Here is a 22,942-nt window from a genome sequence, read left to right on the forward strand (position 1 = left end):
TGTGAAATGGGGATAAGAGTGGTACCCGTTGCTGAGGGCTAAGATGGGATTTGGGAATTCAGGCCCAGAGCTAGCATGGTAGCTGGTACATGGCAGGTCTCAATGGACAGAAGAAACAAGGGCAACATCAATAATGACAGAAATAATTATCTTTATCACTATTGTCTAGAAGCAAAGCTTGAACAAGAGCCTATTCTCCCGGGGTCTTCCCACACCATACCCCTCCCCTTTCTCACTGGAGAATTACTTAGACGGATGATACCAAAGAAAGAGAAAATGAGCTTGAGGTGATGACAAGTGACTGCCTTCATGAGGGGAGTCAGATTGATGACTGATGATCAGATAATGAACCCTGTTTCTAAGGAGTCACCCTTAGTGACCAAATATTATTCTTCTCTATCCGTTCATTTTTTGGTGGTAAATGTCATACGATATTAAGCTATCGGATAAACAGTCAAGAACATAATTCATAGAAGTCAACATACTTACCCTTGATGACCAACTGTGGGAAAAAAGGAAGAAAGGAAAGAAGGATGGAAGGAAAGGGGAAAGGAAGGGAGACAAGTAGCGCCCTGAAGAAATTCAGAGTCAGAATATCCATCTTTTTATTTTCCCCCCTAAGCATTCCTAAGTGAGTCATGGCAGCTGGCTCTCATGGGTCCTGGCCAGGGGAGAGGGCTCTTTCTTTTTTCTCTGACCAATATATCTCCTCAGTAGAAAAAGAAATTTGGATTTGCAGGGCTGTGATGAGGGAGTTTGTGTGTGCACTAAATCAACAGCAAAAATTGTTCAAAAGGCAGGACTGCTAAAGACTTCTGAGGAGATTTTCATTTTAGATACTCACAGTATGATTTCCATATTGGAGGCTGGTATTCTTCAGCATCTAGAATAAAAAGAAAGAAATCAATCCGTCAGCTTGAACGTCAAACTGTCAACATGTGTCTTCTCTGGGGGAACAATACTCTGTCAGCAGTCCTTGCCTTCCAGTCCCAAGGGTCCTCTTAGCTCATTTACAGGACAGTTCCAGGTAAGAGGGAGGAATTGGGAAAGGCAACCCTTGTGGACCCAACACCGCTTTGTCCAGGTCACTTAGCATGACCAAATCAATTGCTTAACCATTTTCATAGAGCCCAGTAAATCAAAAAAGATTTTTAAAGCAATTGACTTGATTGTACCCTCCAGTAATCCTTTCAAACAGTATTTACTTAACTTGGCATAATAAACATATATCTCACAATTTCCAATCAGACCTTTAGCCCAATTATTTAGACTTGAGGGCAAGATGCACAGTGGCAAGTATGTAATATTAAATCTGGGAAGTTGTACCACTCAGCCAACTGAACTCCTAAAATACTAAGTCTGACAGCAGAGACACTGATGATTCAATTGGAATCTCATCATGTCCTTGAATTTACTCCAGTGTGTGACTTAGGAAATTTCCAGAAAACCTCTCAGCAATCAGAAGTGTCAGAGTGAAAGAGTTGCAACAAAATGGAGAGGACGAAAGTGTTATTCATCAAACTAGAAAGCAGACAATGGGAGAAAATCTGCTTGTTCAGTCCTCTCAACAATCCCAATGCTGACAGCTGATTTTATAATTCTGATGGAGTTATTAGAGTCCTCCTGAGCTCATAGCTAAGGTCTTGGTAAAACATACTCTAGCTTAAACAGCCAGAGGGAAAAATCCATTCCTTGACTCACAGAATATTGAGCTGGGGAACTTTTAAGAGTTCTTTTAGTTCAGCACTTTTCAATGAGGAAACTGCTTTTGTCATCTTGCACATGTATGGCATCACTCACCCAGCCTAATGTGCCCTTGTCCTTCTGTTGCTGTCACATACTAAAATTTCATGCAAAGGAATAGAAATTTTCTAATCTCATGCAGTAAGACAGTTTGAGAATTTTTCCCCTCCTGAGAAACAAATATGCTTACTACACATAAAAAGAAACTGGAGTGGTGAAATTCCCCCACATCTTACTCAATCACAGTTGTGTAGCTTAAATGAAATTTTTTCACAATTAATTACTTACTCTCTGGGCCCCATCCTATCACAGAGGCAACTAAATGCCTCCTAAGACAGTTTCATACAAAAACATCTGGATAGTTAGGCTTGGAGAAGGCAATGGCAACCCTCTCCAGTACTCTTGCCTGGAAAATCCCACGGATGGAGGAGCCTGGTAGGCTGCAGTCCGTGGGGTCGCTAAGGGTCGGACATGACTGAGCGACTTCACTTTCACTTTTCACTTTCACACATTGGAGAAGGAAATGGCAACCCACTCCAGTGTTCTTGCCTGGAGAATCCCAGGTATGGGGGAGCCTGGTGGGCTTCCATCTATGGGGTCACACAGAGTCGGACACGACTGAAGTGACTTAGCAGCAGCAGCAGCAGCAATTAGGCTTAGCTAGTCAGGAGCCTCTCTATGGATAATCAGTAATATAGGCACACACACAAAGCAGTGTATTAATAATGGTTTATGTTGTTATTCAAACTTCATTTATTAAAAAAAGTGAAACTCCTAATACTTTAGTCAAAGTGGACAATGTAATAGTGAGCTTTTAACCTAAACAAGCGATTAATTTCATCCTATATGTTGTCGTTGCTTAGTCACTAAGTCGTATCTGACTCTTTCGAGACCCCATGAACTACAGCCCTCCTGGCTCCTCTGTTCATGGGATTTTTCAGGCAAGAACATTGGAGTGGGTTGTTATTTTCTTCTCCAGGGAATCTTGTAGACCTAGAGATCGAACCCGTGCCTTCTGCATTGCAGGCGGATTCTTTACCACTGAGCCACCTGGGAAGCCCATCCTATATGTAACACAGACCAATTTTAACTGATTAATATGGTGTTTGTTTATAAAGAACTCTCAAATAAAATAAATCATATTGCTGAGTTTACAACAAAATTCTGGAACCATCCATACAATACTACCTCACCAGAAAAGCCAGGTCCTGTGTGTTAAAACACTGATTTTTGACACCTTCAAAAATCTTTTTCAAAGATATAGAACCAACACACACACATATACATACACCAGACTGCATAGTAGTAGGAATTCCTGTGATGTCATCTACCCAAAGATGTTTTTATTATTTTATGATTTACTCTATAAGCTAAGTAGAACCCCCAGATCAAGAAGTGGTCAAGAATATTCAGAACCGAAAAGTGTATCTTTCTACGTGCTGAGGGAAGTTCCCCTCAAAATAAGCAGTCTCCTTAATCCAGGTTTCAGATGGCCAACTTGGATCTCCTAAAGGGCTTCTTATCTGAGGTCAGAAGTTTGGATTAAATGGCCTCTCACTGCTCATTTCAGTCTTGCTCTGTGAAAAACCTAGAATTTTCATCTGAAATACTGGCTCCTAACCTTTAAACTTGCATTTAGGCTTCCCTACACATAAACACTTTATCCCTTTTGGATTGCTCCTTGTTGACAATGTCACATAGAGGTGAAGAAAGCTGTCCGTAGGGACTGGAGATCATAATGTCGCCTTGTTTAAAAATCCTCCATTGTCTCTCGTCTGCATTTGGAATAAAATACAAACATTATGGATTTCTGTGATGGCTCAGCTATTAAGAATCCGCATGCAATGCAAGAGATACAGGAGATGTGGGTTCAATCCCTGGGTCAGGAAGATGCCCTGGAGGAGGGCATGGCAACCTACCCCAGTATTCTTGCCTGGAGAATTCCACAGACAGAGGAGCCTGGCAGGCTATACAGTCCCTAGAGTTGCAAAGAGTCTGCCACGACTGAGTGACTGAGCACGTATACATACAAACACTATACTGGGGGCTCCAGTCCTGCCCTCCTCTTCACTCCACTGCAGGCATTTCCCTGCTTTTCATGTATTATCCAACCATACTGGTCTTCTCTCTTTTCCCAGAACAAGCCAAGGCAAGGCCCCTGGCCTTTGCTCCTGTGGGCCCTCCAAGTAAAAATTCTCCTCTAACAGACTTCTGCATGGCTGACTTGCTCTATCATGTGGGGTTCAACTGAAATTTCACTTCCCAGGGATCGTCTTTGCCAACCTTACATAAAACAGCCTTCTCCCACCCACCACTCTCCTGCATAGCACTTATTACCATCAGAAATTATTTATTGATTTGTTGGCTTGTTATTACTGGCCTCATCCCAGTATTAGCTAAACTCCACACAAGCAGGAATTTTGCCTCATTCACTGAGGCCTCACTGACCCTTAAGAAGGTTGCGTGGCATATAAAGGACATTCAAAAAGCATGTGCTAAATAAATGAATGAATTCTCAGGGCTCAGACTGTACCTCTGACAACTACTGGCTGAATGACATGAAGCTGGTTATTTGACTTCTTTTCAGTTCAGTTCAGTCGCTCAGCTGTTTCCAACTTTTTGCAGCCCCATGGACTGCAGCACGCCAGGCCTCCCTGTCCATCACCTACTCCCAGAGTTTACTCAAACTCATGTCCATCGAGTCAGTGATGCCATCCAACCATCTCATCCTCTGTCGTCCCCTTCTCGTCCCGCTTCAATTTTTCCCAGCATCAGGGTCTTTTCAAATGAGTCAGTCCTTTGCATTAGGTAGCCAAAGTATTAGAGTTTCAGCTTCAGCATCAGTCCTTCCAATGAATATTCAGGACTGATTTCCTTTAGGATGGACTGGTTAGATCTCCTTGAAGTCCAAGTGACTCTCAAGAGTCTTCTCCAACACAATTCAAAAGCATCAATTCTTTGGCGCTCAGCTTTCTCTATACTCCAACTTTCACATCCATACACAGCTACTGAAAAAACCATAGCTTTGACTAGATGGGCCTTTGTTGGTCTCTGCTTTTTAATATGCTGTCTAGGTTGGTCATAACTTTTCTTCCAAGGAGTGTCTATTAATTTCATGGCTGCAGTCACCATCTGCAGTGATTTTGGAGCCCAAAACAATAAAGTCTGTCACTGTTTCTACTGTTTCCCCATCTATTTGCCATGAAGTGATGGGACCAGATGCCATGATCTTAGTTTTCTGAATGTGGAGTTGTAAGCCAACTTCTTTTAAGAGCCTCCAATACTCATCTTTATTAAATCAAAAAATAAATGTACCTACCGTATAACTGATTGCTTGTGGTTATTGTGACAATTAAATGAGATAATATATATGAAGTTCTTGGGACAGAGCCTGGTAAACAGTAAGTTCTCCGTGAAACCCCACTAATGCTGCTGTGTTGTCATGGTTACATCACCCTGTCCTGATTCTTCCCAGGTAAACTCAGGCTCATGTCTCCTCTCCCTTGGCTATAGTCAGTAACTATCTGTATTCTTGCCCCCAGATCTGAAGGCTGTAATTAAGCTCCAGTGTTGTTGTCATGGAAGGTTTTTCTTTCTCATAAAAGAATCCAAAGTGAGAGGCCATTTGTCATGCTTCAGTGGAGCAACTATAATTACCTTGGTCTTAGAGATTCATTTCACAAGCCACTAAAGTGCACTGTTAGGAGGTTTTCGTCAAGCAACAAGGCACACAATATTTTTAATATGTTGAAACAAATCTTTAGCTGCCTTCAACACTGTCCCACCAACATCACATTTGCCCCAATTTCACACAGCATTTAAAAAAAAATCTGCCCTACTATTAAATAGCCTGAGACAGTATATTTTTTAAAAACTGGAATAGGTTTTCTAGGTCATTGAGTTCACCCTCCTCATTTGGCAAATGAGGAAAATGAAATGAGAATGATGAAGTGGCTTTCTCAAGGTCATAAAATAAGTGAGAGGAAGAGGTGGGATTAGAGCAGGGATCTCTGCCCTCCAGCCTCTGACACATTGTCATCCTTGCCAGGAAATCCACCCTAATTTACATAAACTGACAGCAAGAAAAAAAATTATATAACAGACTTGATCCTGCAATTCTTGTGAATCTTGGAAGAAAAAATAAAATAGAAAGAAAAGGGCCATATGAGTCAGACAGAAAAAGACAACTATCATATGATATCACTTACACGTGGACTCTATTAAAATGACACAAATGAACTTATTTACAAAACAGAAACAGACTCACAGACTTACTTAGAAAACAAACATATGGTTATCAAAGGGGAAAGGTGAGGGAGGAGGGAGAAATTTGAGGATATTGGCATTAACATACATAGTATGAATTAGTGTACATACTGCTGTACATAAAATAGATAACTGGCAAGAACCTACTGTACAGAACAGAGAACTCTACTCAATACTCTATAATAACCAATTGGGAAAAGAACCTGGAAAAGAATGGATATATGTATATTATATTACAGATTTGATCCTACAATTCTTGTGAGGCTTATATATATGTATGTGTATAACTAAATCACTTTGCTCTACATGTGAAACTAACACAGCATTATAAATCAACTATACTCCAATATAACATAAAACTAAAAAACAATAAAAAGAAAATCTATATCAAGTCAACTGTGGACATTATTCCATCAATACACATACCCCTTCTAATAGGGCTTCCCTCATGGCTCAATCAGTAAGAAATCTGCCTGCAATGCAGGAGACCTAGGTTTGATCCCTGGGTTGAGAAGATCCCCTGGAGATGGAAATGACAACCCACTCCAATATTCTTGCCTGGAGAATCCCATGGACAGAGGAGCCTGGAAGGCTACAGTCCATTGAGTTGTAAAGAGTCAGACATGACTGAAGCAATTGAGCACACATCTAATAGTTAAATCCATGAGATAGATGCAAGATACAGGAAATACTGAAAACAAAAGCCATTTATGTTTTGAGGAAGGGTATCATTTTATTAAACATTTTAGAGAAATAGATACAATGCAGAAGGGAGGAAGCAGAACCAAAAAAAAATTTCTTGTTCTAAGAAAGAAACTATCATTGAACCCAGATGGACAGTTAAATTTTTCAAAAGTTATACATTTTTCAAAAGGTCAGAGAGGCTTAAAAAACAAATTGCTTAAAAACTCTGACAAATAGGTATCCAACTTTAAAAAATGTGTAGCCTTTTATACTCAGTAATTCTATTCCTGTGAATTTAGCCTAAGGTTAGAAACCGAACATGTGTACAAACATGAATATGTGAACAAAGTGTTCCTTGCTGCTTTGGGTACAACAGTGAATCTAATAACCCAGAAAGGAGTGGTAAAATAAATTACCACCTGCCATAGCCATGAAATGACGGTGCTGGTCAGAGGTCTGTGGTCCACAGCATGGTCTCTAGAGCTCGACAAGGTTCAAAACCTTAACTCTGTTACTTACTAGCTGTGGGACCTTAAACAAGTTATCTCATCTCTCTGTCCTTTAGTTTTTCAGTCTACACAATGAGAGTAATAATACTATCCAACACACAGCATGTTTTGAAGATAGGATGGTTTGCCTGGCATGTAGTAAACTCTATCTTGGCTCACATTATTATCTTTCCTTAATGACACAGAAAAATATTCATGCTATGTTATGTACTAAACAAATGAGGTCACAGAATAATTTAATAAATATCCCACCTTAAGAAAAAGATAAGTAATTATATACATCAGTTCAGTTCAGTTGCTCAGTCACGTCCAACTCTTTGCAACCCCATGGACTACAGCACGCCAGGCTTCCCTGTCCATCACCAACTCCTGGAGCTTACTCAAACTCATGTCCATTGCACTGGTGATGCCATCCAACCATCTCATCCTCTGTTGTCCCCTTCTCCTCCCACCTTCAATCTTTCCCAGCATCAGGGTCTTTTCCAATGAGTTGGTTCTTCGTATCAGGTGGCCAAATCAATTATATACATAGAAATGTTTTATTTATAAGATTATAAACCTAATTATTAACAGTTGCTACACCTGATAGTGAAGACACAGGGGATTTCTAATTTTCCCTTCTTTTGTCCACCTGTATTTCCTAATTTTATATTCATATTGCTTGTACAAAATTAACACATATGAGAAATAATTGCTAGGTGGTTTCTCTTTTTGAACATGCTCTCTAAATAAATCACCACCTTGAAAATTAAGCACAAGTGAAAAGGCCTAACAAAAAATAATTCCTATAATAACACATGCAGCATGAACAGTATTTGTCCAGGAGGAGCTAAGGATGAAGACAAAAGAAAAGAGATCAGGGCTTCTCAAAGGCTAAGCCCCATTCCCTTGGCTCTCTTAAAAATTCTGTGAAATAAATGTTAATGTGCAATTCTAAGCAAGTTGACAAGCAGGTATGCTCATTAAAGAGGGATGGGAAAGAGAAAAAAGATATAGATGCTTAGAAATGTATCAAAACCTTACAAAAATACGTAAGACCACCACACAAATGAAATAATCTATAAAGACTAGAACACATGAAACAAAAAGGAAATAAAAGTTGGTTTAAAGGGCCTGGAGATACAGGTTAAAATTTAGAAACAGTCTTAAGAAAACCGTATGTGCTAAAGTAACTAAACCCTGAAAAGACAGAACTGCCATTATAAACTGTGGGGGAAGATGGGGAATTCTGGAATCAACACATGACGGGGGCAATAAAGAGTGCCATTAAAAAGTCATCTTTCTAGATCAAGAGCATGACAAAAAATAATTTCATATGTCTCTTAAAATACACAGCATGTTGAAAAGCAGAAAAACCCCAACAATTTAAAAAAATTGTATTTTAGAAAGTTCCTAACCTCCGAAAAAAGCACCATTAATAGACTTACAGGAATCCTTCCAGATTTTGTCCTGCAAATTGTTAGAATAAAGTTTATAGAAATGGTCTAATATCATATATGGACTTATCAGGTAGTTCAGTGGGTAAAGAATCCACCTGCAATGCAGGAGACATAGAGACACGAGTTTGATCCCTGGGTTGGGATGATCACCTCAAGGAGAGCAGAGCAACCCACTCCAGTATTCTTGCCTGGGGAATCCCATGGACAGAGGAGCTTGGTGGGCTACAGTCCATAGGGTCACAAAGAGTCGGACATGTCTGAAGCAGCTGGCGTGCAGCATAGCATATATGGTATCATGCAATCAGTTTTTGCACTTAATGATCTTTCTTAAGCACTTTTTTCCATGTCAGTATATATAGATCATGGTTTTCTTTTTAAAAGCTATGGCTTGGTCTTCCACTATATCTGTGTACCAGAATACCAAAATGCATTTAATTCACTTTTGTAAACATTTCCAACAGAGGGATATTTGAGTTATTTTCAATATTTTGAAACAGTGCTGCAATGTTAGGTTATAGGCATAGTTTAGATTCTGGAAAGTTGAATTTCTGGCTGAAGGGTGTATTTTTGATTTTCAAAGCTATTGTGAAAATGGCTTTCAAAAAGGTGTATCAATTAGAATTCTCAGTCATGTGTGACAAAATGCCCACTGCTCCACACCCTCACCAAACACTGGCTGTCATCAATATATATTTTAATTTTTGATGCCTTTAGACTCAATTAGGGGGGACTGCCCTGGTGGTTCAGTGGTTAAGACTTCATCTTCCAAAACTCGGGGTGCAGGTTTGCTCCCTGGTTGGGGAGCTAAGATCCCATATATGTTGAGGCCAAAAAACCAAAACCTAAAACAGAAGTAATAGTGTAACAAATTCAATAAAGAGTAAAAACGATCCACATTAAAACATATATCTCAAAAAAAAGACTCAATTAGAAAAATATACAAATGAAATTAACTGCGTTTGCAGAGAAGCAAACACCTGAACAGAACGCTCCTGGGAATGAGCCTGTGAAAACATATGGCCGAGGAGTAAGGCAAAAACATGCGGATCCCCCACGTTTCTGCTAACCCCCCACATTTTGGTGACTGCAGCTGGAAGGTTATATTCTTCTAAGCATTTTCAGCTCCAGAAATACGTTGGTTTGAGGAGCAAGTGTAAAGGAATTTGGGGACTGATTTATGAAGAAAAATTAGAGAATGCCATGTGCTACACTTGGGTAAGTGACAACTAAAGAGGAAATACCTGTAAACATCCAGGAGAGCCAGATTCTTTTGCTTGGTTCAGTGGAGGATGACTAGACTCACAGAAACACACAAGCAGGGGCTTTGGAAAACAAGAGGAGTGAAAGCTTCACTGACTTCAAGAATGATCTACCAAGGAGGTTGGAGATGACCTACCTTTCAGAATATGTCAGACAAGCTGCCTATATTGCATCAGGGGAATCATTTGGGAAGTAGAGGGTGGAAGAACTGGGTCCCTCCCTCTGCCATCCCCTTGCCCAGAAGAGCCAGATCTCTGCTGTCACTTTTGATTTATGGATGCACACATTTGCAAATGGGCTGCAGTTCATGGGCTTTTTCCAAGGATGTTGGTTGGGAACAGGTTTTTCAATCAGCCATGGGACAGCTACACAATGAGATGACAGTTCAGAATTTGTGGGGTGATTAGTTTAATGGGCCCAGAACGGGTTGGGATCCAAATGAAAGCAAACAAGCACAGCCTGAGGAGTATGCTATGTTTCTGCACACGCTGCAACATGTCCTTCACACACACACACACACACACACACACACAGTGCCCAAGCTTGGGTCTTGGGAAGTGTGTGAAGGGCCAAAGCATGCAGCCTGTGGCTCTGGTCTTGTCAAGCCATTCCAGCCAATGGTGTCACGGCTGAGCGGTGGGATGACCTGAAGAGCATCCTAACTGCCACCAAACATTGAGACGTCAAGGCTGCTACGGAGCTTCCTTGCTGTCACACTGGCTGAGAAATATACAGAAATGTGTTCTAACACTTGTCACCTGCACAGGCCCCTTGCATTCCCCAGAGAAATCAGATATCCATGTATTTCCTTTGAAAAACGCTGCCTGTGGTAAGGAATGAGGGCCTGGTGTGCATCTGTTCCTCTCATTTCAGGGATTTTTGTAACTGATTTAGCCCTACTTGCAGAGAATGGTTAATAAGATATATTCTGGAAATTATTGATGGGCCCACAGACTGGGCCCCAAGACCAAGGCTAAGCTGAGATTTTCTGAAGACGATGAAGCCATCCACTGAGGGCCTTGGGCTGGAGTTTGTGGTCACTAGAGGGCACTGGGGCCACACGGAGCTTCAGGGCCCCTTCGTATGCAGAGGCAGGAGGAGACGCTCCTGTTCAACAGGTATTTATTGAATAAATACAGTGAGACAAGCCCTGGGCATGCCTCTGTGAACCAGGCAGGTAGGGCTTCATGCTCTGCATGATCTGGACCCTGGCCACCTTGCCCTGGTCATCGCATTTGTCTCCTTTCTTGCCCACTACCCCAGCCTTTCTTTTGTTTTTCATTTCCATTGAAGTACAGCTGATTTACAATGCTGGGTTAATTACTGCTGCACAGCAAAGTGATTTAGTTATACATAGGCTTCCCTGGTGGCTCAGATGGTAAAGAATCTACCTACAGTGCAGGAGACCCAGGTTTGATCTCTGGGATCAGAAGACTCCCTGGAGAAGAGAATGGCTACCCACTCCAGTATTCTTGCCTACAGAATTCCATGGACAGAGAAACCTGGTGGGCTACAGTCCATGGGGTTCCAAAGAGTCAGACACAACTGTGACTAATGCTTTCATATATATATATAAGGTTTACCATAGGATACTGAAAACAGTTCTCTGTGCTATACAGAAGGACCTTATTGTTTCAGCCTCTCTTTTGATCCTTGATCCATCCAGATCGTTCCAGTCTTAGCAATGTTACACATTCTCTTTCCTCTGATTTTCACATGGCCAGATTTATTATTATTTGGATCTCAGTTTAGATGTTCTGGCTCCTCAGGGACATCTTCCTACACCATTCAACCCAAAGCTGTCTCCTGGATGCCTTTTTTTAACTCTTGGCAGAGCCTCTTTATTATCTGATTTTTTAAAATTATGTGCTTATGTATTTGTTTGTATTTGGAGACAGAAGTACAGGCCAGGCTAGATAGACCTACTTATAAGAGCAAGAACCTCATGTATCTTGTTCTCTGATGCCTGGGTTACCCTCTCCTTTGATGAATTTTTAAAAGGCACCCATTTCAGGCAGGTGTATGACTTGGCCACTGGACCGCATCTGTGTGTGAAGAAGATGCTTCCTCCAGGAGACAGAACCCTGAGTCAGAGCACAGGCCTGGCAAGGGGAGTCCAGTTTGGGTTCTGCCTTCACTCATCCCCTTGACTGGGCACTAACAGCATGATTGGAATGGCCCAACCAGAACAGCCCTGACTGTGGTATCCCAGGATATAGCAGGTGCTCAATAAAGCATTGGCTAAGTGAAAGAAAGATTTGTTTCATGACTCAAAACAAGGATACAAAGAAATAAGGACGCAATCCAACAGCAAGGGAGTATATAAGAGGAGTATCTAGCAGAACTTCCCAAACTTCGGAAGCCTGAATGGGGCCTGGGCCAGTTACATCTGGCTTTGAGCAGCTCTGTCCAGGACTCCTAGAGAAGTGGAGTCAAACAGCAAGACCTAGCAAGACTGAGAGAATCATAAGTAACTTCTGGTACATTAAGCCTAGTCAAAGAGGTATGCAATCACCTAGATATCTACTTACAGCACCCACGGCAAGCAGTGCCTTGTGAGCAAATGGGCTCATAGATCATGACTGTTAGACCAAGGTGTGGCCTGTCAAGACCAGAAGCAAGACAGAACATGGCCCTGAGAGCTAGAAGTGGTTCAGACTCCTGGCTGAAACTCTGTGTGTGTGTGTGTGTGTGTGTGTGTGTGTGTGTATTTCAGAGAGGCTGGGGGTAAAATTAAAGAGGCAAGCAGGGACCAGATAATTAAGGGCTTTTAAAATCATGCTAAGGGCTTGCCCTTGTTCTAGAAGGAAGGGGAAATATAAGCAAGCAGGAGGCAGCAACCAGTTTGTATTTTAGAAAGATCACTCCAACTGCAGTGTGAGGTCAAACTGGAGGAAGAGAAGATGGGAGGCAGAGAGGTAAGCAGGGTGGAGACCAGTCAGGGAGCTGGGTCACAACCTAAGCAGGTTGGACACTGATGGTTGGAATTCTAATGGTGGCAGTGGAGATGGAGAAAATGGAATGGGTTTGGAAGATGTTGAGGAGACAGAATCTACAGGACTTGGTGATAAATTGGATGTAAACAGAGAAGGAGAGGAGGAAAAATGACTTCTGATGGAAGAAGATGAATGGTTTTTGGCACAAGGAGCTGGATGGATAGTGATGCCATTCGCAGAAATAGGGCAGACCAGAGGAGAAGCAGGTTTGGCAGATGGCGATGCACACGGCTTTTTCCTGTTGGAAAGAGACATGTATGGACAGCCAGGTGAGCCTATCTAAGGGGCCTGGAGTTCAGAAGAGAGATCTGGCCAAGAGATCTGGAAACGGAAGCCCCAACATACAGATGGCGACTGCAGTCACCAAAGTAGTTGACACAACAAGGCCTTTGACAGAAATCTCCAGGAACACCAACATTTAAGGGATGAGAAGAAAAAGAGAGTAAGTAGAGACCCAAGAGATAAGAGAGAAAGCATGAGATGAGGTGACAAAAAAGATTTTAAAAAGGAGAAGTGGTCGAATGTACCAGAAGCTGTTCACATGAGATAAGCCTGAGGGGGACTCACAGCTTCAGCAGCAAGCAGTTTATATGACCGTGCAGTGGACTGTGGGCAGAAGCCACAGTTTACTAAGATGAATGGAAGTAAGGTGAATGGGAGTTGAGAAAACTGACCTTGTGAGTATGAACTACTCTTTCTGAGAGGTGTGGCAGTGAATGGGGGCGAAAATATCTTTCCAATAAAGGGGGACCATGATCAAGAGAGACAAAGAAACATTCACCAACTCTCCTGAGACCTGACACATGTTGAACTTATGCTTGGATTTGGCCCACAGCATGTTCAACGATGGTTACTCACCTCACTCAAGACATGGAGAAGAAACCTTTGGACACAGAGCAGATGACACCTCTTTCTGTTTTGTATGTATCCTGGGCTTACTTTCTGTGTATGTGGTCAGACAGAGTTGTTTATGTTGACCTTATTGGGGGTGTCTCTTTTGGTGAAGTGGGAGAGAGGGACTTAAAGCCATAAGAGGAAAAATGTGATGTATGTGTCTAGTATGTTCAGTTCAGTTCAGTTTAGTTGCTCAGTCGTGTCCGACTCTTTGCAACCCCGTGAACTGCAGCACACCAGGCCTCCCTGTCCATCACCAACTTCCGGAGCCTACCCAAACTCATGTCCGTTGATGCCCTGTGATGCCAACCAACCATCTCATCCTCTGTCATCCCCTTCTCCCCCTGCCTTCAATCTTTCCCAATGAGTTGGTTCTTCGCATCAGGTGGCCAAAGTACTGGAGTTGCCGCTTCAGCATCAGTCTTTCCAATGAATATTCAGGACTGATTTCCTTTAAGATTGACTGGTCAAATCTCCTTGCATTCCAGGGACTCTCAAGAGTCTTCTCCAACACCACAGTTCAAAAGCATCAATTCTCAGTGCTCAGCTTTCTTTATAGTATGTGCTATTTTGTTTTTGTTTTGCAAGAAGAGTTGAACTATTTTTTATAAGAGTACATGGTGGAACATTTAAAAAAGAAGAAATGAGAGATACAAGACAAAGGAGCTCTAATTTGGATGTCAGTGTCATTACCTCTTGCCCATGTCCCTGGTCTCTCTATCTTCCAGGGCCTTCTCCCTACTTCCTGAGTTTCTAAAACATTTAAGTTCCTCCCAGCATGACGGAGCTGCTTTCCTGGTGGACTATTTCCTCCTTTAACATTCACACGTTTCCTCCTCTGCTATTTCTTCAGAGACAACTCCACACCCACAACTTCCATTCAGCCTGGAAGCCTCTCTTCTCCCCCCACCCACCATCCTCACCCCCCACATCCTCCCTTCCAGCATTCTCCTGCCTCCTTACAAATTTTTTTCATCAAAGGAATGTCTTCCTGGCTTTCCTCCAGAAGCCCTTTGGGGCATTCATTTACTCATCCAACAAATATTTACCTAAAGCTTACAGACTACTTGGCACAAAATATTGTACTAGGTACTGATGGAGCTATAAAGGCAGGATACAGAATCTAATCACAAGAAATCAATTAGGAGATGAAATAAAGACATCAGTTCATTCACTCATTCAACAAGCACTGCCTGCCGGGCTTCCGAATCCCGGTCACATATGCCTGCAACCAAAACATAAGGTAGAAACTGGTATGTTATATAGAAAGGTTAGACTGAAAAGTGCTGTTAAAATAGAAAGGAAAGAGAGGCTATTTTACTTTGTTATTTCTCTTTTTTTTAGTAGAAAATGGCTTTTTAAAATCTTTTCTTGGGATTCCCTGGTAGTCCCTGTGGTTAGGACTTAGCATTTTCACTGTGATATAGTTGATGTACAATATGATATAAGTTACAGGTATACAACATAAAATTGTACATTTTTAAAGGTTATAATTCATCTATAGTTTTTATAGCTATAGCTATATGCTGGATATATTCCCTGTGTTGTACAACATATCTTTATAGCTTATTTTTATACATAATAGTTTGCACCCCCTTAATCCCCTCCCCTGTCTTGTCCTTCCCCCATTCCCTCTTCCACTACTCAGTTACTTCTTGACCTGAAGGAGATGTCTTCTTCCTTAGAGAAGACAACTTAGGGATACCTTCAGCCGGCTCTCTACTCTTGCCATTCAGAAAAACCATTTTCTTCTCCTATTATAATAATATCTTCCTTGTATGTCTGGGGCTTCACTAATAGCTCAGTCGGTAAAGAATCTGCCTGCAATGCAAGAGACCCCAGTTTAATTCCTGGGTTGGGAAGATCCCCTGGAGAAGGGATCGGCTACCCACTCCAGTATTCTTGGGCTTCCCTTGTGGCTCAGCTGGTAAAGAATCTGCCTGCAATGTGGGAGACCTGGGTTTGATCCCTGGGTTGGGAAGATCCCTGGAGATGGGAAAGGCTACCCACTCCAGTATTCTGGCCTGGAGAATTACAGTCCATGGGATCACAGAGAGCTGGACACGACTGAGTGACTTTCACTTTCACTTTTCCCTTTGTGTGTCTTGAGCTTACTGTATTTGTGTCTCTTCAGATACACAGTGGTAGTGGCATTGACAGACTAAATTCTCATGAGAACAGCTCATAAATCATAGCCTTGGAAATGTTGCTACTGGCAAGGAAAGAAAGATTCTTCCCAGATTATATTCAGAGTCAAAAGGAGGAACTTTAGAGGAAGTGGGGTCTTCTACTGAGAGTGGGAAGGAATTTTAAGTACCGTAGATTCTAGATTTTGGGAGTAGGTCACTTAAATACATCAAATCTAATCTTCACGATTTTCTTGAATCATCTGTCCACATTCAACCATCTATCCACTCATCCCCTCTATCCACTTATCCATCCATCAATTAACCCATCCTTCCAGCAAATACTTATGTGCCAGGCACTGCACTACATGATAAAGATACCCATGAGCAAGGCAAACTCAGTCCCTGATTCCAAAGTGCCTTCAGTCCAGCAATGAAAGCAAACAAACATTTTGTAGAAAATAATTTCAATAAACTAGGAAAAGTGTTATGACAGACAAAGTGCAGGGTGCTAATTAAGGAAGAATATAGAGGGGTCTTGCAAGGTCAGTATTTTTATCTCCTAGTGATGAGGAAACTGAGACTCAAAAAATTAAGTAATTTTCCCCAAAGTCACTCAGTTCATGGAAAAGAATTCAAATCCTGGTCTGTTTTGCTTCAGAGCCAATTGATTTTTCTCCCCATCACCCTGGTCCCATAGAGGAATCAGCAGTGCAGAAGCTAAAGTGAAAATTTCAGTTTTTTCTTATTTCTCTTCTGCTTCAGTGGTGTAACATGGTTTGAACATTGTAGAAAGCAGCATTAGAGAAGCAAGACTACTTGGGACATTATTCCATTTTCTGCCATTTTAAAAAGACCTAAAAGAGTGAAATCTCACTAACTGGAATCTCTTCTCTCTCTCCTTTCTCCTCTCCTCCCGTCTTCCTGTCTATTCCTCCCACCATCACCCCTGTTCTTCTACCTCAAGAGTGCGCTATGCATCAGGTTCTATGGGTGATTCATCCTCAGTTTCACTGTCAATGGAAATATTAAGCCCATGCCTAGACCCAGCTTATTAGCAACCAGTCCGGCAACAAATGGGCCCTCTGGTTTAACACCACCACTCTTCACGACTGGTTCAGTTCACACCAATTGGCACGGTTAAATATAATTGTAGTAAGTGATGTCAGGAATGGATATGTCAGCAGCCGCCAGCTCTGGCCACGTCTGCCAGGTCGTTGTTGGTTTTACAAGCTGAAACAGAATGGACTGCAGTGAAATCTGCCTTTCAGAGGGCCAGTGGCTAGGCAGTCACCTGTGAAGGAGAGAACCAGTCTGGAACATGGAGAATTTAGAGACTTCTCATGGTGGGCATCTCAAGGAAGGGCAGAAAACTGTGCTCTTGTTAATGATGGGAGCTTCTCACCCCAGCTCCACTCTCAGCTCACTGGGTGATTTTCCCCTGCTTGCCCAAACGCAACCCAGATGGACAGGGAATGAATGGGCTGGATGCCCAATCTCCTGGTGGGAGACTCCAGAATTCCTAAAATTATCCGAGTCCTGGAGCAGCTGCAGTCTCCCCACTGCTGAGTATTCTCTGCACAGAGCTGGTCTACGGTGGCCTGGAGGCAAAAAGGCAGCATGCTGACGCCAGTAGCCCTGGTGCAGCCATCCTTTGTCCCATGATGGAACAAGTGAACCCTTCACCCACCATGGAATAATTGAATAGCCTCACATGTGTGGGGAGAATTAGAGTGACTGTATGCCTTATGCCCAAATACACAGTGTTAGTGGGGAAGGCTTCCCCACTCCTGTACTGTGAAACGTCCTCAGTAAGTGAACTCTTCCTGACCTCTATCAGGGCCTATGTTGTGTCCTGGGGGAGACGGATGCCATTTGTCTCCTGGCTTTGTGCCAGCTCCTGGGAGCACTGCCCTGGAGGTGAATGGCTGCCTTCTACAGTACCTGGGGGACAGGTAAGCCTACGTAATTCTGGGGTTCAATGATGTGCAAGTCCACCTAGCCAGCCACCCTCCAGCCTGCCCTTAGTAATACAGCTGACACTTCAGCCTCTGCCTGCTTTACTTTGCTTGGCTTCTGTTTGTTTAGAACTGCTAAATACTGGGGGGTTCCCCCAGCAGAAGGCAGCCTCCATTTTCTTAATGAGCAGATCCTCTACAAAAAGTTTTTGAATATATAAACTTTTAGACATATCAATGAATTTATCAGATATCTACTTGTGCTATGCTTAGTCACTCAGGCGTGTCTGACTCTTTCCGACTCCATGGACTTATTCTTTACTAACTGAGCTATCAGGGAAGCCCTCATGGACTTATTAGTCCGTCAGATTCCTCTGTCTATGGGGATTCTACTACTACTATTTAATTCATTAATTCAGTTATACATATGTACTTAAAACCAAGCATAAAGTAATACACAGATTAAGAGATAGTACTTTCATCTACTCATATTTCATTGGATAACTTTATTTAATCTCTCTATGTATTACTTTGTCGCTCAGCCATGTCCGACTCTTTGCGACCCCATGGACTATACAGTCTGTGGAATTCTCCAGGCCAGAATACTGGAGTAAGTAGCCTTTCTCTTCTCCAGGGGATCTTACCAAAACAGGAATTGACCCAGGTCTCCTGCATTGCAGGCAGATTCTTTACCAGCTGAGCCACAAGGGAAGTCCAAGAACACTGTAGTGGGTAACCTACCCATTCTCCAGCAGATCTTCCTGACCCAGGAATAGAACTGTGGTCTCCTGCATTGCAGGCAGAGTCTTTACCAACTGAGCTATCAGGGAAGCCCATTCTCTATCTATAGCTTTGGCACTTTTGATTCATTTAAGACATTTTTTTCCTAAAGTGCATCATATTCACTTCTTCCTTAGTCTTTGCAGAGGAAAATAAGCAAAGATCCATGTAATACAATGTGGCCACTGGACATCTTCTCCAGCCCCCGCCACAAAATCACAACACACAAGAGCAGTTGGCTGTTCATTCATCCTATAAGTGGTCTCTACAATATAATCACTGGCTATATTATTTTTCAAGAGATTTTAAAAAAGCCTGTTTATGAAAACTATGAAGGTGCTAAAGGAATAAGGTGGCTGATGTGAAAAGCTCTCTAAGATGTTAAGTTTTAAAAGGGAGGCACAGCCAGCCCAGTGTTTGCAGAGCACAGAATAGCTCTGGAAGATTCTGCCAGGGTTGAGGTTGTGTCTGAGGAGGAGGAAAGCTGGGGACTGCGGGTCAGAAGATATGGGAGATTTGGCCATTAAATAACCTCTATAAGAAGGCAACATTATCAGTGATTAAGGTAATTTCAGGTTGACTGTGTCTCTTCCAGAAAGTAGTTGAGGGTGCAAAATAAAGCAACTGAGAGAAGACCAACTACACGAGAGACTTTGTATAAATAAAAATTAAAGCAACGCTCCCCTTCTGAAAGATCATTTGGGACATATATCATAATATAGACACAAGTATTTTGACCTTTTTTGAGAGGCTTTCATTACATGATGTTGTTAGGTGTTTCAGGTGCAGTCTTATTTAATACTCGTAACAAGCTTATAAAATAGGGGTTATCAGTCCCATTGTACAGGTGAGTAAACTGAGGAACAGTGAGGTTGCCCAGAGTCACAGAGTTAATAGGTCAGTCAGTCAGTCAGTTCAGTCACTCAGTCGTGTCCGACTCTTTGAGACCACATGAACCACAGCACACCAGGCCTCCCTGTTTATCACCAACTCCCGGAGTTCACTCAAACTCATGTCCATCGAGTCGGTGATGCCATCCAGCCATCTCATTCTCTGTCGTCCCCTTCTCCTCCCGCCCCCAATCCTTTCCAGCATCAGTGTCTTTTCCAGTGAGTCAACTCTTCGCATGAGGTGGTCAAAGTATTGGAGTTTCAGCTTTAGCATCAGTCCTTCCAATGAACACCCAGGACTGATCTCCTTTAGGATGGACTGGTTGGATCTCCTTGCAGTCCAAGGGACTCTCAAGAGTCTTCTCCAACACCACAGTTCAAAAGCATCAATTCTTCAGCAATCAACTTTCTTCACAGTCCAACTCTCACATCCATACATGACCACGGGAAAAACCATAGCCTTGACTAGACAGACCTAGGTAACAGGACTAAATATTCAAATCGAGGTCTGTCCAACTATGAAAATCTTCCTCTCCCATTGAGCCCTGGTACATCATGGGATGTCAAATATATATAATCACACAGGATCTTCAAACAGTGCTGTGAGGTGGGTAGTACTATCCCATTTTACAGATAATGGAAGCTGAGGATCCAAGGGGATCACACTCTACCCAAAGTTGGCCATTTTCTTTGTACCCCCATAAAAACTACACTCTGTACACCCAATGGTCATCTTGGGAGGACTAACCTATTATTTTATCACAAGCATTAAACACATTTGCTTCACAAGGTTAAACCTGTTTATACCAATCTAAGGTTGCATTAATCATGTCTTCATCTACAACCAACCTAAACTTCACCTATTACTGTAAACAAGTAAAGATAGATGAGGCCCAGCCCGGCTGACTGGTGGGGCTGTCGTTGGCTCAGATCCTTGAAGCCTCCTGAAAACCAGAGCCTCCAGTGCTGCTCTCCGCCAGGGTTTCAGTGCTCTGTGGTTTCTTATCACTTGCTTTAAAAATAACTTCTTAACAGAAGTATTTTCTAAAGATCACAAGCATGCACACCAGCAATACTTCAGACATCTCACCCACCACACCACAAAGCAACAGAAACAGCACAGGAAGCGCCACCGAGGGTACAGGAAGGAGAAACAAGAGTCGGAGCGGCCCTTCACAGTCTGCAAGATGCTCATTTAATGCCCAGGGTTCAACTCAGCATTCACGTGTCTTTATCACTTGGATGCCGCACGCTTGAACAAATGTACGCAGGAAGGAAAGCCTTCCTGTCACCGTGGCAGCGTGGATGACAGCATTGGCAGGTCTATAATTAAAGGGTTAAGAATAAGACAAACAACAGGCGGGCCCAATGATTGCTGGAAGAGAAAGTATTTACATTACATAACAGAGCAAGAAGAATAGACACCTCCCCCCACGCGCCCCCAGCCCCCGCTGTTATTTAGTGTCGCCTGTCTTCACCACACTTGGGACAGCTGTCCGCGTGCTGGCAGCAGAGTCATATCCTCTCACTGTTTGTACAGTGGCACATTTGTCTTCCTAATCGCAGTATGTGAAAGTTCCTGCCTCCATGACCAGAAGCAGAAACCAAACATTAAAACAAATCTTTCCTTAACATTATCCTGTCTGAAGATGTTTGTACTTGTGACTTCTGTTTATCTATGTTTAATGGCACTGGCATAAGGAGAAATAGTGTATTTACACACCTGTGCTGTTATAAAAGATCATTTGTCCGGAGAAATATTTACCTGTCATTCTGCTCTTGAGCTCATGTTGGTGCTGGGCACACAGAGGAAGAACATTCTTTCCTTCAGGCAGTTCCCACTTCTAGAGGGAATATTTGTGAATGGTGTCTATGGGGGGGTGGTGTGTGCCAGTGTCATGCCCCTGGCAGGTGTGAGTGGGAAAGATGAGGAAACCAACACAGAGGAGACTGCATTGGAGCTGGGTACTGACGGATAAGTAGGAGTTCGCTGGGCTCTGCATTATAGGGAAGAGAAAGAAGGTGGGGGAAAAAGGGAGGATGGGGACACTGGTTTCCCTTGCAGAGTTCTGAGAAGGAAGGAGATTTCTTGTTTGTACGTTGAGTGTTTCTGACCACGGAGTCTGGGCCCTAACAAAGCCATCTTTCCCTGCCTATAATGAATGCATAGGCAGATACAAGAGGGACCAGCTGACTATGAATGGAAGGATTGCTTGCGTCCTGTCAAGGGGTAAGGAGAGGGTCACAGGGAAATCCCTTCAGAGTGACCTGCTGTCTCACCTTCTCTTCTAAGCATGTGGCCTATTAACCCTTGCTGCTCAGGGCAGACCTCCCTCTATGATTACTCCCAGTGGATGCCCTGTGGCTTCTGGTGAAATGCAAGTGCAGTATGAATCCAGTGGAAAGCCACCCTAGTGTCCCCCCAGACCCCAGACTCCCCTGCAGCTTTATTCTCTTCAGCACCTCCCAAAAAAGAGCTCTGTTATACACCAGGTGCTCAATAAATGCTTGTTTGTATAATTGATCAACTGAATGACCACTATCAAAGGAGAGGAAGAAAAACCCAGATCGTTCTTTAGAATGTCTATTGCAGCCATCAGTACTGCCTTTTCAGGACCAGGTTCAAGTGAGACAAGTCCTCTTCACTGCCTATAATGTCCACATGGCCAGTCACAAGCTGGCTGATGGGATTAAAAAGAAGAGTGGAGCATATGGGAAGTATCCTTAAGCTAGGATATACAGTGTGCCCTACCTGACATGCAAACTCTGATACATACCAATCAATAACTAGTGTGGCCAGGATCTGACTGTCAGAACTCAAAAACGAGAAAAGGAAAAAGAAAAGAAAGCAGCCAGAAATGATTAGATCTGGAGCCTTTAAATAAGAGTGAAAGGTCCTTGGTCTCAATGTCGGAGTCCGAGCACTGGGTGGAGCTTCCCTTGTCTAGAGTTTCCTACCCTCTGGTAGGAAGTGGGTGTTCCTCTGGGCGCTAAGAGAACACACACCAAACCAGTAACAATTTGCTGGATCAAGAGGCTGAGCCTTCAGCAGCAGCTGTTTGTAGGTTTTTCATATGCAACCTTTAGCTGCTTAGGGGTTGGTTCTGTTTTCTGAGTTCATTTGTCACACTGTAAAAGGCTTTCCTCCAGTCCCCCTCTTGAATGTCAGAGGATGCTGGAAGGACTCCACTGTTTTACTTCCATGAGCACCAATGCACTGAATAGAAGGTTCTGGAAAGGAGGCGTACTTGATCTTGACCACCACTGAGATTGTCTATGGAATTCTAGATGGCTTTCTAAATGCATTTTATATCACCAGTATTTTCAAAGCTATTACACTAAAAATATTCTAAATGTATCCACTGATTAGATAACTTATCTCTTACATAGAGTAAAT

The 22,942-nt window shown here is 42.7% G+C and overlaps 1 protein-coding gene across 1 annotated transcript in view; it reads right to left on the reverse strand.

Moving 5' to 3' along the window:
* Positions 1-22,942, reverse strand: part of CHN2 (chimerin 2) — a 333,380-nt gene that overhangs the window by 172,353 nt on the left and 138,085 nt on the right. Inside the window, exon 2 of the mRNA XM_055420952.2 lies at positions 845-883. Within this exon, the coding sequence (XP_055276927.1) occupies positions 845-883 (39 nt within the window). The remainder of the gene's footprint in view (positions 1-844; positions 884-22,942) is intronic.

The sequence above is a fragment of the Moschus berezovskii genome, chromosome 3 (genome assembly GCF_049115385.1).
Source record: "Moschus berezovskii isolate FMDL1 chromosome 3, NW_MosBer_1.0, whole genome shotgun sequence".
In the NCBI taxonomy this organism is placed as follows: domain Eukaryota; kingdom Metazoa; phylum Chordata; class Mammalia; order Artiodactyla; family Moschidae; genus Moschus; species Moschus berezovskii.